Source organism: Hesperophylax consimilis, chromosome 31 (assembly GCF_061612785.1).
Source record: "Hesperophylax consimilis isolate HC1 chromosome 31, BYU_Hcon_1.0, whole genome shotgun sequence".
NCBI lineage: Eukaryota > Metazoa > Arthropoda > Insecta > Trichoptera > Limnephilidae > Hesperophylax > Hesperophylax consimilis.
In genome coordinates this window covers 1,980,293-2,000,992 of record NC_142866.1, presented here as the reverse complement: position 1 = coordinate 2,000,992, position 20,700 = coordinate 1,980,293, and the positions used below count along the sequence as shown (strand labels likewise).

General features: G+C 34.0%; 1 protein-coding gene across 1 annotated transcript in view; it reads right to left on the bottom strand.

Annotated features, from left to right (window-relative positions):
- Positions 1 to 6,671, bottom strand: part of LOC149409338 (Krueppel-like factor 7) — a 354,445-nt gene extending 347,774 nt beyond the window's left edge. Inside the window, exon 1 of the mRNA XM_089649750.1 lies at positions 6,264 to 6,671. Within this exon, the coding sequence (XP_089505876.1) occupies positions 6,264 to 6,365 (102 nt within the window). The 5' untranslated portion in view covers positions 6,366 to 6,671. The remainder of the gene's footprint in view (positions 1 to 6,263) is intronic.
- Positions 6,672 to 20,700: the final 14,029 nt, after the last annotated feature.

The following is a 20,700-nucleotide window of genomic DNA, read 5'->3' as shown; positions in this document are numbered from 1 at the left end:
ACGAATGATATATTAAAAAAACATTAAATAATACAAAACATATATTTATTACAGGTTATGTTGCTGTATTGAGGTTATATTGCTGCATATAGATAATAATACACATGCTTTGTTTATGCAATAATTTACGTGTTATACACGTGTATGTAATAACGCCACACTTAATATTAATTCGACTAATGAACTAATGACAAACAAAACAAACTAACAGTTTGTAGTTTCCAGCTGAGGTCATAAAAAATATGGCTTCTGAAAGCAATCACATTTTTACCATGTTGTGAAGAGAACTTGGTACCTATTTGTTTATATAGCATGATAGCCAGCTAAGTTGTCAAGGGCAATTAGGTAGTTAGATAGGTAGCCTCGTTTTGAGGATTGTTTATGTAATTGTTTTCAATGGAGATCATCACGACCCGTGACGTCATAAATAACCACCATCGCGCACATGCCATGACGATCCGAGGTCCGATGGAATTCAGAACTAAAGAACAAAATACGGAAGAAGGCGGTAGAAGAAAGAGATGGAAACGCCAGTGAGATGATCAAAACAGAGATAGATAGCGAGATATAACGAGCGAGAAAGGAAGAACGCGGAGTATAGCGAAATACTGGTTTTAAACAAGTTTGCCCACACTGTTGACGTGCCGATCTGGCGCAATCCGGCTAGAAACAGTCAAATCAAATAATACGCCTTACGAGATTATGCAGCGATATCAAATAAGGTAGTTAGCCTATTGCAGGTAACCGAAACGTTAGCACTTAACATCTGCGGAGTGAATAATGAAACACCCTTTTCATCAGTGCGTAAAAATTCCCGTCACTTTACAGTCCACGGAACTGATCCGGACGTTATCACATGGTGGCAATAAGCCAAAACAGCCTCGCTGGGGTGAGGAGAAATTATCGGCTTGTTTACCAGAAAACCGGCTTTGCTGCGTTGTCCGCGCTTACTTCGCTCACTTCATTGCACCGGCATTCCGTATGTTGTACCTGATAAGGGAGTATAGGTGATAAATATCCGAGACCTGCTCGCTGGAATCTCGGATGGCTCTTCACGCCGTGTTCTTGTAGCCGGGAAATCGTCTAGTCACTAGTGCATCGTATTCTTCTGTGCGCTTCTTTTTCTCGGTAGGTACGTTCTTATTTCTTTTATTGCAGCGGACCAAATGTACAACGGAGACTTGAAACAAAACCCTAGATTAGACTTTTTAAGAGTTAATTCACCCTCGACGTTTAGTTATCATCGAGAGTAATTATTGTGGGTATTTATTTGTCTGTATTTAAAGTGGAACTCTTTTTATTGAGTCCATGATCTTAATTAACACATTTAATACATACGTGATATGTGTATGTTAGCATACCAAGTAAAAAAAAAGAAGAAGTAAAATCAAATAAAAATATATAAGTAACTGCCCAATTTTAAATAAACAGTTAGAACTAACCACCAGTCCAATTTTAAAGTTGTTCCCTTTCTCCCTATGTAACCCCCACCCTTCCCTTACCCCTCTATCTACCTGTCTCTGATTCTCCCATCCCTTTTCTCAAATGCTTTCTCTTTCTATTTTTCGTTTACCTCATAAAATTCCTCAGTACTTTAATTTAGTTTATATATTTATTATCTTGAAGAAGGTTGCGAACAACCGAAACCGGTTGACGTATATAATAAAATAAAGTGGTTTAAACAAAAATCTTTTTCATTTTGTATAATGTCAAGCCACAAAGTGTTTGCTTTCTTCGATAATTTAAAAAAAGAGATAAGATAAAGAACACATGATCATTTTTTAAAAAATAAATCGTTAGTGTTTCCGCACACAATAATATATGGCCTTTTTTGCTTTTACAGATGTTTTCTCCCTAACTAATTTTACCTACCATTTAATACGAAATCATTTCATTAAATTTAATTATCATTTATATGATAAATTTGAATGTGATGCTGTGGAATCATATCCTGTTGCAGCGCAAACATACATATCTATATGTCATTCTTCGCATTTCTCGGTGTTGAGCGCAAGTTTAATAGCATAAAAGAAAATATAAATGTATGAAACATCCAGTTTCAACCGAATTCCGAATCGTTTCATCGCGCAGCTTACAGCGTACAGTACTGCGGGACGGAAGCGCATTTTAGCAGCATCAAATTGGATTATTGCTAAACAATATTGTTCGACCAAACAGCAAATAAACCCACGCGTCCGGAGCGTTTTGCGAACACGGTCAAATACTCGTTATTTAGCCGAGTTCTGAGTTCACCGCTGTTTATAGTGGCTGCTTCCTCTCGCAGGGCCGATGGCGCTCTGAATTATCGTGGTGCAACCGCGACTAAACGGGCCGAAGCAGTGGCAGGGCCAGTGCCCAATGTCCAGTGCCTGCCCGGAGTGATATCCGAATGGTACTGCTTCTAATGCTTTCATTAGGATACAAGAGCGAGAAATGCACGGGCAGGCAGATTAATCAACGCGATAGTTTCCTTGGCTGTGGTCCTCGCGCTAGGATATATGAATTATTTGAGGCACAACAGTTATTGTTTATATTATTTTAGTGTCCCACTGAAAACTCTCAAACTAGGGCCCTGGCTTTTCTGTCTGGAATTTATAGGTTCACGAGATAATATTGAGCTCAGAACATCAAATCCATCATGAGCTTTTGAATTTCCATTTAACTGTCAAAATTACCATAACACATGTATTCTATGCTGCGGGTAGTGTTATGCGCCATTGAGGTGATTTTGCACAAAAACGGCGCTATACAAATCATCCAAATATTATTATTATTATTATGTACAATGTCTGAAGAATTCGGGTAGCAAAAATCAATACTCGTAACTAACATAATTTCAAATATATATTTTTTTTTTAAATTTATGTTGATGATTATTCATTATTATTTCCGGTATTGCAAATTTTCTCCGCCGCAAAAAATATCAATCAGAATAAATAAAAAAAGTGGGTGTGTCAAGCCTACGCAAGACAGAAGTGAAACTTCTAGTTTCAGCTGATGCTTGGCGTGGCGCAGTTCGCTGGTGTCTGAGAGAGAGGAAAGAAGAGAAGAGAGAGAACGTTCGTGAGCGGCTCCCCCACCTCAACAAGGTTTCACTTCAAAAATGCCACAGCCGAGAATCGAACCTCGCTTAACTGATTGAAAGCCAACCACGCTGAGCACCAACTGTAAGCAAAGCCGCATAAATTGATTATATTATGTAGGTTCTGAAAATATGAGAGCTTGTTATGTTTTATAATGTTACCTACATCACACCCAAAATATAATATATTTTTAAAAATAATGTACAATGTACAGAAATAGAATCCCACACAAGATCGCGTAGTGCGCTCTAGCGAACGGATATTTTATCAGAGGGAGATAGTTTTAATTTTTTTTTCTGTAAATTATTACATATTATCAAAATAAATAAATTAATTAAATAAATGTAATACAATTATCATAATATACGGATTAGATAATAATTTTAATCCAACACAATAACGCAAAGCGCGCTCTAGCGGAGTAATGTTTTATCACAGTGAGATAAGTGTTTTTATTATTTTGCAATATTATTTTCTTTTAAAAAATGTTCTGACCTACTAAAAAATAAGATATTGAATGAAAAAGGCGTTAAAAACAAAAAAATAATGTGCGATGGCCGAGAATCGAACTCGGATCAACTGCTTGGAAGGCAACTATGCTGACCATTACACCACCAACGCCAGTTGTCGGGATGAGCTAAGAAGCATTTATATGTTACTTCAAAACTTTGACTAGATCAAATGAACTTTAATCGGTGGTGGGGGTACCCGCATTTTCGTTTCGGTCATGAGTCGGTTTTACTCCGGTCCTCGAAATTGCATGACGCGCGTAAAGAAGTTTCACTTCAATAATAACTTTGAAGGCTATATCCCATCAATGTAATAAATCATTGCAAGAGAAGATAATACTGATAAATTTACATGAAACAGTAGTTGAGGCGTTGTCCCAGAAAGACAGAGTTCCTGGGATCGATTCCCAGTTGAGACCGTTGCCGTTTTATTTTTGAGTGTTTTCTTCTGTGTCATTTAGACTTATTAGTATTATTTTCTTATTTAATAAAACTATTTTTAATAAATGAAATATTTTATATTTGTGATCGTGTAGATAGAAACGTATTATGATTATTTTCAAGAAAACAAGATAAATAAATAATTTTTCAAATTTAACGTAATTGATGACTGAGTTTAAATTTTACAATACAGTGACAACGAATCCAATTTATTATGTTTTATAATTTTTTTGGTATTCGTCTCTTTTTTTATATTTGTCTCAAATTTATGTACTTAAGTGAATGTAAGCTTTTCATTTTTTTTTTTAATTTTATCTCATTTTCAAAAAAAATTAAATTTCATTTAAAATAGTGTTAATTCGATAGTAAAAATAATTTCTGATAAATTAAAAATTTTGTATTACAAATGTCTAACTTGAAACTAACTTGTCGAACTTAAATCTTTATCTACGTTTCGAAATTGACACGTATATTTTTTAGATTTTGTTTGCTATACCCAATGCAGAAATAAAGAATAAGTAAACTAAGTCAAAAGAGACTATACGAGAGTGATTCTGTAATTAAAAGCTGAGAGTATTTATCTTTTTTTTATTTATTACTAAATAATACTAGATTTCAAATTATAACATATTGCAAAATATATATTTTTTTAATTATTCTACTACTCCATAAGGTGAGCTCCAGGAGCTCGTGTTTACGGGAAGAGTATATACAAAAAAAAATAATGATTAAAAGGCGATGTGTAAACAATATTGTGTGTCTTACTACAAACTTATATCAACAAACAAATGAACATAATTCAATTTTCAAATTAACAATATTATTTCATTTGTCATAGATAGATACGATATTTTATCACGGTATTGATTGGGAACTCAGAATCGATAAGTTGGCAAGATAAAAAATCCATTTGGCGAGGAAAACTGTTTTACTTTGTGTATGAAAAATATTTAATAATATATAACCTGCCCATACTTATCGTATTTGACAACAAATATAATTATTTAGCTTTGCACGTAAATTTTCCCTTTTTACGTAAGTTTTTTTCACCCTAGCCAGTATCAAAAAGGTAATATTTTTGATAAATTAATAATACGTAGGTGCTCTTCGTATTATTTTAATATTCTTCTTCGTATTATCTATAAATATATTGCACATCCTTTATAGAAGCGGTGTTATTATGGGTGCTATTGTAAGATTGTTGTTTATTTTAACTTACAATAGAATGGCGATACAAGCGTTGAGAGATAAAAAATAAAAATGGTTTATTATTATTTGAGCATTACCAAAACGAAAAAGCACGTAAAACGAAAATAATTTAATTCAAAATTGAGTACAAAAAAATCATTTCTGAAAGAAATTACACATCATGATTGATAATAAAGTTTCCTCCTGAAAACGGCTGAAAATCATCGTTTTAAAAAAGCACCTAAAAGAAACATACATAGTATTAATTAATCACAGCAAACAGGACATGAAAATGTATACACTATTCACAGACTACGCAAGAACAAGGTTTCTTAATAATCTGCGCAAACAAAGTACAGCAGTGAACATTACATACATAGGTATTGATAACGCAAACGCCGCTTTTGCTGTACATCTCGTTTGCTCAGTTTATAAAACTTGCCACAATAATACTTATTATATTACTGTTGGTATGAAATATTTAACAATTCTGTGGGTCATCAATTCGCTCAAGTTTCACGTAAACATTCACAGATAAGTGTGATTACCTGTTCAGTGCAACCTCGCAGCCAAGATAAAAAGGTTGAAAGCAACACCGGGAGAAGTATTAAATATTTATCTCCGGTTTGTGGGGAATAAACCAGAACCTCTCCAACCTTTATACTTCTCTTCACCCAGAAACCCAAGAAGACAAACATCAGTGCCTGTGCGAATGTCCAAAACACGAACAATATTGATTTCCATTTCACAGCGAAACACGGTTCTACTACACCACTGTGCTCGATGAAGTAACCCTAATAAACGTATTTTTAGGGGAAAATAAATAAATCTTATTACTGAAAGTAAGAGTGAAATTGGCCTGTGCATCTATAAAACATTAAATTTTATACACACTTGAAAGTTCCAAGTTTCTGATTCACGTCTCAAAAAGTTGGTCACAATCGATGGAAAATCTTGCGCGAAGTTTTCAAAAGAAAGTCTCGTCCATGGCCGGCGATGAGAAATAACAAGAAAATAAGTATTAGAATAGATAATTAATTACCTGTTGCCAGTGGTCTTCCAGGGAAGTCTGTGAGGAGAAGTAGCCAGTGTCGTGGACATCCTGGAACTCCCGGAAGATGTTCCCGCTGGGTAGGATATCCATGGCAGAAACTGTTCAAAGAAACACTTGGTTCATCACACAACTGGTTATCACTGAGTTAGGTTCGTCACTTGACTCGCGCCCGGTATGCACGCACACAACGACGGCGACTGATAGCTAGCGGCTAGCGGCGAAGACTGTACGGCCGTACGGCGGACGGCCTGTGGTGCACAGTGTGTACGGGACTCGTGCGCGGCGGACGGGACTCGGCGCTGACTTGACAGCGCTAGCGGTGGGCTAGGGACTGACACTGACTGGGGTAGAGGCCCGCAGCGAGCTGAACGCCGCGGACGTGCTTCTCGGATTCCCCTCGCAATGCGACTGAAGGCCCTTCCCTTCCCCTCTCCTCGTCTCGTCGCACCACCTCCTCAATGCTACTACCGCGAGCTCCCTCCATTCTTACCAACCACCAACACCGTCTCACTATTTCATACACAAAAAATATTTCTTGCGCCCCCCACCAAAAATAGATCGTTAAATAATTCAACCTTTTTCTATTTTACGGAAACTTAGTGAAATTATTTGTACTTTCTTTTGTATCTATCTATAAATAAATAAGTAAATAAATATTTATCATTATCTTTGTTGGGCGAGATAATCTAAAATTAAACATTAAAATGTTATTTTCTATTTTACTGAGATCATAGTTAAATAATTTATACCAACCTCTCAAATTATCAAAACAAACCTTGTATTTTACGTAAACAGTATATAAGTGTTTTCAAAATTAATTCTTCCCAATTGTAAGTTATTATTTAACCCATTTTACTAAAGCCGTAGTTTTTCCAAAATTAAGATTTTTTTTAATTGTCTTTTATTTTATTTTTTTATTAGTTTAACAATATATGCGATATATCTTAATAGGTACACATTACAAAAAGGTTTTTTGTTAATAATTAATTATAATGATATTTTGAACAAAGGGTAAAAACCATTATAGTACCTATGCTTGTAACGCCCCGCATATAGGCAATTTACACAGCACGCAAAAGAGAAAGTTTAAAAAAAGCGCACAACTATATAAATTTGCTGCGAGGTCTGATTTTATTTATTTATAGATTACTGGATAAATTACGGTTACGGTTATTAAAATCAGACACGGACAGTAATTTTCCTCTTAATGTGAAAAAAAAACTAAGAGATGTTTTGATTTTTTTTTACAACAAAAAATCTAACAAAGACTTCCCAAGCTCATAATTTACTCCTATATATGGCGTATACGTGAGAAATATCGTAATATACCTACTTTGGACCTACTAACTGGGTTTTTAATTGTTTTGGCCTACTGAATCATATATAAACATGTACTTATATCTCGTGATTTAGATACAATATTTCAGTGGGGATCAAACCCAAAACCGCACGACCGTAAATCTAATTAAGTAATAACACCATTACGCTACGGAGGATCCATAAAGGCTCGCACGCGACAGCCATGCCTCAAAGGCAAATAAAATTTTACCGACCCGTGCACAATGTGATGTCATTGTCATTATGATATATTTTAAAATACAAGAAGAAAATATTTGCATACCAGAAGCGAAGTTATTACTTTTTCGAGATTTTCGACAAGTTTTTTTTTTTTTTTAATTGGAATTGTATGGAACAATAGCTCTTGGTATGAATGGCCTTGGCAGTTTATCTCTGCTTCATAAGTAATTAATAATATCTGTATTTATGTCCTGTGGGTATAGTCAGTGGCGGCCGGTGGTCAAAATATGTGGGGGTTCACCGGATTACAACATTAAGTCATAAAATAAATTAAATAAAGGTACATACCTATTTATAAAGAAGTTCTATTCTCTGTTCATTTTGTTTAGCAAAGACCTCTATCAATGCTTAACACTGATAGTGCGTTCAGTCTGTCCTGGCTCAACGTGTTAAAAGATTTTATTCTTTTTAACGTTGAGAAACATCTTTAGCTTTCAACTGAGGTCATTCCAAAGGTCACGAATGGTGCACAAAAGTTTTAGTAATTTCACAGTCTCGGGAAAGTCTTCTAATAAACAAGTACTATAAAAAAGTTGTAAAATTGATAAATCGCCGTTAGCTTTTGAAAAATCGTCGCGGGCGTAAATTGCACAGAGTTTACCTTTTAGGTACTGAACTTTATTTAGGAAGTCATACGTTTTAAGCGTCACATTGAAATCATGTTCTGGGAAATTTGACCTGTATCGATTTTTATTAAATAGCTCATTATGGTGTTTACCTTAGGCACGGTAGCCTGAATCCAATTGCATTCTGATGTCAACTTTTCCTAAAACCTTTAAGCTCAAAACTTTTTGTAAATGTAAATGATAAGAATTATGTTTTTTGATTTTTTCAGAAAGGTGAGTTACATCAGTAACACCGCTGATTGTCCAAACTGAATCAACATCGTAAATTAAACACGTAAAACAAAATAAACTATTCAATTGATCACATGCACAGAGCTACAAGCTTTGTTATACATTGTTTTGTTAAATGATCGAGTAAACTTCTTCGATCCAGATTTGCACTCTTATTTTATTATCAGTTCAGGTTTTAGGTGGACCGGCATTTTTTATTATCACTTTGTTTTCAAAACTCGACCTATTATTCTTAATGTATTCCACATTCAAACTCATTCTTAATTTATACGTTGAACAAACACAAAAGTAATCATAAATTAGTATAACATGCAATTGATATGCCTTATTAATAATTGATATACAAGATCGATATAACCTGCAATTAAACTTCAAAACTTTCTCAGAGTAAGAAAAGTTTTAAATTCAAGAGACAATGCCTGGCAACGGCGAGTACTGACTGAACTGATAATAAGTAATCTGACCATCACTCATCTCTTAATGACAAGTTTTATCCTGTATGCTTGTATCGAAGCAGCGTAACATTCGCTGAAAAATAGCAGATGGTAAATTGAAACAACGATATCGACAATAATATCAAACATACGCGTTTTAGTTTAACTTTCTACTGAATAAACCGTTCCTTCTGATGTGGTGGTAAAACTCCGAACGCCGTTCTTGATATGGTATTATTTGCAAAGAATAGTATGTAATGGTATGGACCCACGCTTTCGACTGTTCCACAGAATATGCGACAAAGCAGTTAAATTTTGGATCGCAATCGAAAACGAACTGCTACGAACATAGGCACAAGTCAAAGTCGGTCTGCAAGTTAAGCGCGCTTAATAAGTAGGTACCTTTTGAATGAGATATTATAACCGAACCGAGTTTCGTATTGTGATTAGCCATGTCGGAAATCTTTTTGGTTGTTCGGCGCTCGGGAGCACATATTAGCTGGCCGCCACTGGGTATAGTGTTATTGTGATTAATCATACATCAATACAATCAAGTTCCACAACACATTCAAACCCGTTATATTATGCTAATGGGTATCATTTATGAAGTTACCCTTAAGGCGATGCACTACGTCGTGTAATATTTTAAATTGAGCCGCTATCAATAACAACCCTTACGCAGATGGCGATAAGGTTTAATTTCCCGCTTAACACCATCCGCCTATTTTGATTTATGCAAGAAAAAAACATTGCCAAAAAGTGCTTATTATTTTATTTTTCAGTCATAAATATTTAATTTTTCCCGATCATTTTATAAATAACTTAGTTTTCCATATTATACAATAAAATCGTAACCGAAAATGGGTTCATAAGTAGGAGATTTTGAACTTTAAAGCAGTTTTCATAGGCCTTTACATTATTTTTTTCTGGGCTTATAAAAAGACTCGATTGTTTCAAAGGCCAAGATGTATTCTACTCGCAGTATTTAATTAAAGCATCTGAAACATTTCTAGGCGACCAAATTTTCAAACCAAAAACACATGATTTTGCATTACTACGTATGGCATCGCCTTAACAACATTAGCCCTTGCGCAACTATCTTTCGGCAATAGATCGAATCTAAAAGTTAGCTTTTGAAGTCAATTGAAATTCGAATAGCGCGGAAGTCTCGCATTAAACGCACTAATAATAATAAACGTCATAATAACATCACAGGAATCAGTGGCGGCCAGCTAATATGTGCTCCCGAGCGCCGAACAACCAAAAAGATTTCCGACATGGCTAATCACAATACGAAACTCGGTTCGGTTATAATATCTCATTCAAAAGGTACCTACTTATTAAGCGCGCTTAACTTGCAGACCGACTTTGACTTGTGCCTATGTTCGTAGCAGTTCGTTTTCGATTGCGATCCAAAATTTAACTGCTTTGTCGCATATTCTGTGGAACAGTCGAAAGCGTGGGTCCATACCATTACATACTATTCTTTGCAAATAATACCATATCAAGAACGGCGTTCGGAGTTTTACCACCACATCAGAAGGAACGGTTTATTCAGTAGAAAGTTAAACTAAAACGCGTATGTTTGATATTATTGTCGATATCGTTGTTTCAATTTACCATCTGCTATTTTTCAGCGAATGTTACGCTGCTTCGATACAAGCATACAGGATAAAACTTGTCATTAAGAGATGAGTGATGGTCAGATTACTTATTATCAGTTCAGTCAGTACTCGCCGTTGCCAGGCATTGTCTCTTGAATTTAAAACTTTTCTTACTCTGAGAAAGTTTTGAAGTTTAATTGCAGGTTATATCGATCTTGTATATCAATTATTAATAAGGCATATCAATTGCATGTTATACTAATTTATGATTACTTTTGTGTTTGTTCAACGTTTAAATTAAGAATGAGTTTGAATGTGGAATACATTAAGAATAATAGGTCGAGTTTTGAAAACAAAGTGATAATAAAAAATGCCGGTCCACCTAAAACCTGAACTGATAATAAAATAAGAGTGCAAATCTGGATCGAAGAAGTTTACTCGATCATTTAACAAAACAATGTATAACAAAGCTTGTAGCTCTGTGCATGTGATCAATTGAATAGTTTATTTTGTTTTACGTGTTTAATTTACGATGTTGATTCAGTTTGGACAATCAGCGGTGTTACTGATGTAACTCACCTTTCTGAAAAAATCAAAAAACATAATTCTTATCATTTACATTTACAAAAAGTTTTGAGCTTAAAGGTTTTAGGAAAAGTTGACATCAGAATGCAATTGGATTCAGGCTACCGTGCCTAAGGTAAACACCATAATGAGCTATTTAATAAAAATCGATACAGGTCAAATTTCCCAGAACATGATTTCAATGTGACGCTTAAAACGTATGACTTCCTAAATAAAGTTCAGTACCTAAAAGGTAAACTCTGTGCAATTTACGCCCGCGACGATTTTTCAAAAGCTAACGGCGATTTATCAATTTTACAACTTTTTTATAGTACCTACTTGTTTATTAGAAGACTTTCCCGAGACTGTGAAATTACTAAAACTTTTGTGCACCATTCGTGACCTTTGGAATGACCTCAGTTGAAAGCTAAAGATGTTTCTCAACGTTAAAAAGAATAAAATCTTTTAACACGTTGAGCCAGGACAGACTGAACGCACTATCAGTGTTAAGCATTGATAGAGGTCTTTGCTAAACAAAATGAACAGAGAATAGAACTTCTTTATAAATAGGTATGTACCTTTATTTAATTTATTTTATGACTTAATGTTGTAATCCGGTGAACCCCCACATATTTTGACCACCGGCCGCCACTGACAGGAATAATGATTTTGATAGAAAAGTGGGCTTGTGGCTTATGCACTTAAATAACCATATATTTTAAGGAGAAAAACAGAATGAAAAAAAGTTGTCTTCAATTAAGTAACTAATCTCACCTTATGATTTCTTTTAATCTCTTCGTGAGAAAAAAAAACTTTTTATATTCAGTGATTTGGTAAATATATTATCTGGTTTTAAGTTTGCTCCCGTTTGTTCCAACAAGAATCTATGATTAGTTGAGGCTTTTTTAATGATCATTGTATTGTAATGAATGTAGCATTGATGTGGAGGTTTTCGTTAATATTGTCCTATTATTTACTAATTAATGAAATCAGTCGATATTCTGAAATTATCTTCTTTGCAAGGGTGGGTATTTATCTACATTGTTATTTATATCCTCCTGTCCTACAGAATCAATCCGACTTGGTTAATTACGTTCGTTTTAGATAAAATCTCAACCAAATATTTTAAAAGCTGATTCTATAAAAGCGTACCTATCACCTTAACATCAACATTGGCATTATCATTAGCTATTTTTTAATCTTTAAAAGTCGTAGATAATAATAAGCGCCATCTATTAACTGGCGTAAATAAATTATCGATCGCTAGCGGCATCTGTGAAATAATAATTTTAAAAGATTGTGTTACCATTTTCATCTGATTATTATGGTGGATAAACTGGATAATGTTTTCTAGTGTTCCAAAGATGGCGCTAATAAGCCTTGATATTTTTCATGGGGAAGTAATTATTTTCGAAATAATATAATTTCGTGCTTATTGGACAAATGATTGTAAAAAGACGCTAGACTGGACATCCACTATCCAAAATCACAATGTGTCTAGAAGGTATTGACGTTACATAAATAAATAAATAAAATAAATTTTCACTGCGAAACGAGAATTTAATAACTAAGCGTCCGTTTTTGAAGTTTCTTTGACTTTTTTAGTGTGTGTAATTTTAATTTGCAGTTTAAAAAAACACTGGCACTTTCCAATCAATAACATCGACTGTAAAAACCTTATAAATAAATACCTTGAAATGTTTTTAGCAGTAATGGAAGTCCACGTTTTCAGGGCTGGCCCTGAGCGAAACGGTGTCTAGAGTGAGTAAAATTTTGACGCCCTTTGTCAAAACCAGTAGACGTCTAAGTTGGTTATCACTGTAATCAATAATATTCAGATGAAATGTCCTTTTGAGTAGCGCCATTTTAATGAAAAATAATCTCCAGCGCGATTTGTTAGGACTGTTAGGTGGTATTATCAGCACCCGGAGCGGACTGCTCCAATTGCGTCCGCATTGGGCCGGCCCTGAAATTGTTTATACTTTGTTACTAAGGTTAGAGATTTTGAACAATACAATTTCCGTGTTTCAAGTTTTCCAATAAATCGTGTTATATTGGGGAAATACTGTGCAGGTACTAGGATGGCCCAGGTACTGTGCAGTTACTAGGAATAGCAGGTACTAGGATGGCCTTCATGTAGTCATCATTTTTCCAAATTTGATTTTTTTTTTTTTTAATTTTTTATAGGGCCAAATCTGGGAGGGCAATGATGAACTATTTATTTCATTACTCTTGGCAACCAACGCGCTCAACCATCCTGGAGAATGTCTCCAGCAACTATTCCTGTACAAAATGTTCACTTCATTGGTTTATGCGTACAATTCACACACTAATCCGTCCGTATATTCGTGCGACGGACAGATCGGCTCGGTCTGTCACGATCCAATAAGTGTGCAAATGTACGCAACGGATCGGCTCGCCGAGCAATGCCCATTTTTTTTTTCTTTAAAGATCAGAATGAGTTTATATGAGGTACTCAAGTAATAAATTCCTCCTAAATATTTTCGTAACCTTTTCGTAGCCATACCGACCTGTCACACCAAAAAGATGGTGTGTTATAAGTGTGGGCGTGGCGACGATATGCGCTGTGATCTGCTAGCAAGGTTATATTATAAAATTATGCGACCCCCTCTCCTACGCATCCTAGGAGAGAGCCCATAGTGGTGACATATCCCACTCAAAGAAATGATATTCCGCGGCAGTTCCCCAATCGTTCTGACCTTATCTCCTGAGGAAGATTATAGCGTAGTGTGTAACTCCAACGTATAATACGTATATGCAACGACAAAATTATGCGCGCATAAAACGGCGTAATATGTCTGAAGCCAGTGGTCATGTTTGTAAAAGTATTCCTACAGTGCGCCTTACCCAATACATTTCAAATAATATTACACAAAATGTACAGTTTATACAAAGCGATGGCAAATCAAAGAATAATAACCCACTAAGGAAAAAACATTTTGTGAAAAAAAAAAGTTTTTTTTATTAAGTAAGCATCTTGGGGGCATTGCCCTTCAAACACCTAAGTTAAAATCTCCTTACTTGAAACAGCTTTTCAAAAAAAAAAATTTTTCTACCAAAATCCAATTTATCTTTTCGGAAATATACCACAAAACAAATCATCGGTAACCTTTTACAGACTATGGTAATTCTTTAAAAAGCTTTTATTTTATTTTTGGAAACTCAAACACAATATTTACATAAAAAAGCACCAAACAATATAAATCACTTACAATCGCCGTACAAATAAATTAGTTTTTTAATGTAAGGTAACTGAAACACCATTACCTAATGCCAGAATCGTTTGTCACGTTTTACGATACATTTATTTTTTCCAAGAAAGTAAACACACCCAAGGTAAAATGTTTTTCCACCTCAAAAAGTATTTAAAAAAATCTAAAACTAATTATAAAATTGCTGCTTTAACGGTACAATCGAATTTACCGCCGGGACTTTCAGGCGAGACCACCAGACCTGAAAATATATAAATAATGTAATAAAATTATACTATTATTAATATTTATTGTTTTTGTGTTTAATTCGTAGAACTTCGTTTAATTTTTTTAAAATTTAATGTAAATTAAATTTAATAATATTATTATTAAGTTATGCAAGTATTTTTTGGTTTTTATATTGTTTCGTTACTCTTTCTTGGCCAAATTCTAAGAAGTACATACAAATTATGACACAGATCGTAAAATTCTATGGCGCCGTTTTTGTGAAAAAAAGGCGCAGTATAAGTAATATATATATATATATATATATATATATATATCCCGCTACATTTGTTGCGTCCGACCCCTAAAAACTCCATAGCATTGTAGCGTCCACCGACTTACAGCGTCCGATATACGGACGCTGCAATGTTTTGACGTCAAATTTGGCCAGAACGATGCTTATCCCATGTAGAATCGTATGGCAAAAATTTTTGTGGAAGCAAAAAATCTCTCAGAATGTCTGAAAACGAATATTGAACGTTTGACATTTTGCCGACAGGTTCGCTACACGATGTATATATTGAGCAGTGTATGTTTTTATTCATTTCTACGATCTTGCCGCGTCCACGAAGTAATATAATTTTCGATACATAACGACGATCATGCTGCGTCTACGCATTACGTCGATAGTATTGCGTCCTCGAGACCGATTACGAGTAGATATTATTTTATATACATATCGACGGTCGTACTGCATCCACACATTACGTCGATAGTATTGCGTCCACGCATTACGTCGATAGTACTGCGTCCCCGTAGCAGCTCATGAGAATATACTATTTTTAACACAAAATGACAATCGTGCTGCTTCCATGCATCACGTCGATAGTATTGCGTCCCAGTGAACGATCACGAGTAGATATTATTTTGAATATACAACGACGGTCGATATAATTTTCGATACATAACGACGATCGTACTGCGTCTAGGCATTACGTCGATAGTATTGCGTCCCCATAGCCGATCACGCTGAAATATTATTACGAATACATAACGACGGTTTTGCTGCGTCCACGCATTACTTCGATAGTACTGTGTCCCCGTGGCCATTCGCGAGTGCATTGTTATGTATTATTTGAGCGTTTGGTTGAGTAAATCATCAGATTTTGGCAACATTGTGTTAATTTACAACGATGCCGCTTGACACTCAGAACTAAGAAGCGTCCTGCGTGGTTTTTAATGCATAACGACGATCGTGGTGCGTCCACGCATTACTTCGATAGTACTGCGTCCCCGTGGCCATTCGCGAGTACATTGTTGTATATTATTTAGCGTTTGGTTGAGTAAATCATCAGATTTGGCAACATTGGGTTAATTTACAACGATGCCGCTTGACACTCAGAACTAAGAAGCATCCTGCGTGGTTTTTAATCCATAACGACGATCGTGCTGCGTTTACGCATTACGTTGGTAGTATTGCGTCCGTTAACGAATAGATATTATTTTTGATACATTTTATTTATTTTTATTTTTTTTATTTATACATTTTAGGAAAAGTTGACAGCAAATCTTTAATTATACAATGATACAATAATAATATAGTTAATTATGCCAATTATGAACTTTCCACTGATGAATAGTTAATGGTAAGGTGTACAATGTCATAGAGATGTTCTGTTAAATTAATTTCTTCTTTAGTTAGAAAATATTAAAATAAAGGAGGGTGAGGGGTGAGGAGGAGGAAATATAGGATAAGGATTAAGGACGGGAATATATAGGAATTGAACTTCTAGTTTGAGTTTTGTTGATTATTGAGTTTTTGTTTTATGTCGCGTAAAGTAGAGTTAAAAATGTCAATATGGTAATAATTTAAGTTAAATGAATGTGTGGATCTGTAGATAAATGAGTTTTGTTTGGAATTAGTCTTACAGTGAGGGAGATTAAAAGTAAGCGACTGTCTGCTGTTGCGATTGGGAACATGGAATAATAGGCGTTGAAGAAGATCAGGACTATCGATTAAATTGTGTGTAATTTTAAATAACATTACCGAATTTGCTATATTTCTTCGGAAAGTTAACGTCTGCATATTGAAGAACTTTGCAGAGTCTTCATTACTAATATGAGATCGAAAAGAGCGGAAATTAAGGTATCTTAGAAATCTATTTTGAACACTTTCAATTCTATTTTTATGTATTGCATAGCCTGGGTTCCAAACTTGTGATGCGTATTCAAGGATACTACGAACGTATGAGAAATACAGTGTTTTGAAGGTAGTAATATCTTTGAATTGTTTACAGGAACGGATTATGAAACCAAGCATAGAAGATGCGTTAGTGACTACGTGGTCAATATGTTTATTGAAATTCAGTTTACTATCAAGTATAACCCCAAGGTCCTTAATTTCTGATTTGGTAGATAAAGGTTGATGATTAATTGAGTATTCGTGTATAAATATGTTTTTGTTTCTAGTAAAGCGTACGATGAAGCATTTGGATATATTTAATTCCAGAGAATGGGCATTAACATACGCGTTTAAACGTTGTAAGTCCTTTTGCAGCTTGTGACAGTCTTCGATTGAGTTTATAGGTGAGAAGATTTTCATGTCATCTGCATAGAATGGTCTGCGAGTATAAAAAGCAGTGGCCTATATCATTGATATAGATATTAAATAGTAATGGTCCATATCGGTAATGGTACATATCGATGGTAGTGCTGTATCCACGCATTACTTTTTTATTTTTTTTTATTATTTTAATATAGATAATATGAATAGAATGGTCTGCGAGTATAAAAAGCAGTGGCCTATATCATTGATATAGATATTAAATAGTAATGGTACATATCGATGGTAGTGCTGTATCCACGCATTAATTTTTTATTTTTATTATTATTTTAATATAGATAATATGAGTTACATTAATACATACATATTTTGCAAAATATAATATTTAGGATCATAATTGGTCATGTATACCTTATCAGAAAAGAGAAGCTCTTGCGCCTGATAAGGGAGCCACGATTCTTACTTAGATTCAATGTTATAATATTATGTTTTGTGTAAAATGTATAATAATATATATATATTTTTTTGTTAATATAAGTTTTTTTGGAAAAAAAGTTTGATTTTATTTATTTGTTCTTGTTGGTTCGTAATACAGCGCAATTCGGAAGGGAGATTATTGTAGTTTTTTATGGCTTGGTAAATATAATTATTTTTTTATTTTTTTTTTATTTATTTATTTATTTATTTAATTCAAAAAACAGTTTTTACATAAAAAGCATACTCTGCACATCTCACTAGGGCATTCCTGTATCAAGATGTGCAGCTTTACAATAATAACATTTAAAAAAATACATATATATGTAAATTTAAAATAATAACAACATTAAATTAAATTTAAACAAAAAAAGAAAAGTTTATGACACGGACGTTTCGAGACCGGTAGACAAAAATAAACAAAATTTTAGTAACAAATGTATGAAAAAAATAAAAACAAAAAACAAAAAAGTCAACAAAAGAAGCATTATTAAGTAAGTTGGCAACAATAATATTTTTCTGTTAACTAAAGTACAAGGTACCTGTGCTGGCTTATCAGACACAAGCATAGGGAAACCATAGTGACAATTACAACATGGATAGTATGAATAATAGATTATAAGAAAAAATAAAAAATAACTAAATAAAAAAAGGTAAATAATAACCGATAGGTAAGTAGATAATATTATAATAAAAAGTAAGTAAGTAAATATTTTAGCTAGACAATAATTAAAGTAAATATTAATACGATAATTAAGTAGATAATAATAATAATAAGTAACATAATAATAAATAACCAAAAGTTATTTTAGAAGTAAATAAGTGCATGCGCAGTAAGTAAATAAGGATTGTATCGAAACAGAGCTTCCACAAGGAAATTATGATATAAGCGACAACATGGGTGATCCAAAATCATCATTCTCAGCTAGTACGGAGATTTTGACCATTTTCTTGAATGAATTTAACGTACCTATAGTTTTTATATTTTCTCCAAGCATATTATATAGCAACGGAGCTTGATATGAAAAACTCCTTTGTCCGAATAATGATAATGGTTTTGCATTTGCATTGTTATAAAGATTGGCGTAATAAATCGACATTACATCGATATATATACATAATTACATCGATAGTATCTCGTACCCGTGGCCGATCTAGATCAGGTATTATTTTTAATTAATGAAAACAATACTAGCGAAACTCAATCGAACATCTGAAACGGAAAAATCTGAAAAAGGCACTGTCACATTTGGGACTCGAACCCAGGACCTTTGGTTTTCCAGGCCGTGACTCTACCAACTGAGATAATGTGTCCCTATCCGATTCGGTCATATTTACTGTAATATACTTCGACTGAGAATTATCAACAGAGTGGAAGTTACTCCCAGTATCGCCCTGGTGTAAGACCACCATTCAGAATTGAAACTTTGCTCCAAGTGGCTTTAGCCGTGTTTAGTGACTATATCTGAATAGTCAGGTACTTTACCACCTTTCTCTTCCCCATCGCTTCCCCTTCCCCACTTACCTACAGTCTCACAATATACCCCAATTGGGGATGAGTCCCAACTCCTCCAGACTGGAGGAGTTGGGACTCTTGTGAGGAATTCACTATAAAAATAAAAATAAAACATAATCTTAATTTTCCTAACGCATATTTTTATTGGCTGCTATCTTTATGTATGATTGCAGGATTCAACTCGAACTAAATGCGTGAGCAGGTACCTAAGCGATTCCTTCAGAAACTTGATCAGGGTGCTTAGGGTGTGAACATCTTGGAATAATTATCGATAATAACATCAAATGGTAAAGTCAAATAAACTCCACAGTAGACAGAATGACAAAACTCATCTTTATATTTTTTAGACTTAGAAATACTGTATCATTAAGAATACATAAAGATATTTATTTTGCACTTGCACATTCTACACTACTACAATATATGGAATCGTGGCTTGTGGGGGGGATGCATATAAATCATGCCTACTTCCATTCGTGACAATTCAAAAAATATTAATAAAAATTATCTTAAACATGCCATATTACTATCCAACAATACATTTTTCCTAGGTTTCCCAGTTCTCTTCCCAGAGATTATTATAACATGAGATTATTATAACAGGAGATTATTAAAACAGAAGATTATTATAACATAATGCTACATAATATATGTCATTACATTTTATGCAGTTTGGTACACGTTTAATACATTTTTAATTGAGTTTTTATCTTTATTTTGGTTACATTGAAGATAAAATCAGAGAGAATGTTATTAAACATATGTTGAACATATTCTTTTAAAACAATAATTTTTATTTTAAATGGTTTAACAGTGTTTTTCTTTAAATAGATTACTTGAACGTGTGTGCCGTGTAGGTACTTTTCAAATCTGTTTAATAAACTCCACATATTATGTTTTTGCTTATCATTCCTAGGTATTATTTATAAATAACCTGTTTTTATTACGTTTATTGTATTTTCTTGTAAGGTTATTAATAGTTATTGTAATAATATTTGCAATATAAATATATGTAAAAATATATAGTTGTCTTCTCCTAAGCACAAGCATCTGATTTATCAGAAAAGTGATTGAAATATTATGTTGTAAATATTGAAACACTAAAGATGTAAAGAAATATAAATAAAATTAAAATATAAAAACAGATATTATTATATTGAATACGTAACGACGGAAGTGCTGCGTCGATGGTATTGTATCCTCGTGACCGATCACGAGTAGATATCATTTTGTATACATAACGACGGCCGTGCTGCGTCCACGCATTACGTCGATAGTATTGCGTCCCCATGGCTGTTTGCGAATTTGTACATTTTATGTATTGTTTGAGCCCTTGGTGAAGCAAAACGCTAGATTTGGCAACATTTAGCTCATTTACAACGTTGCCACGTAGAACTC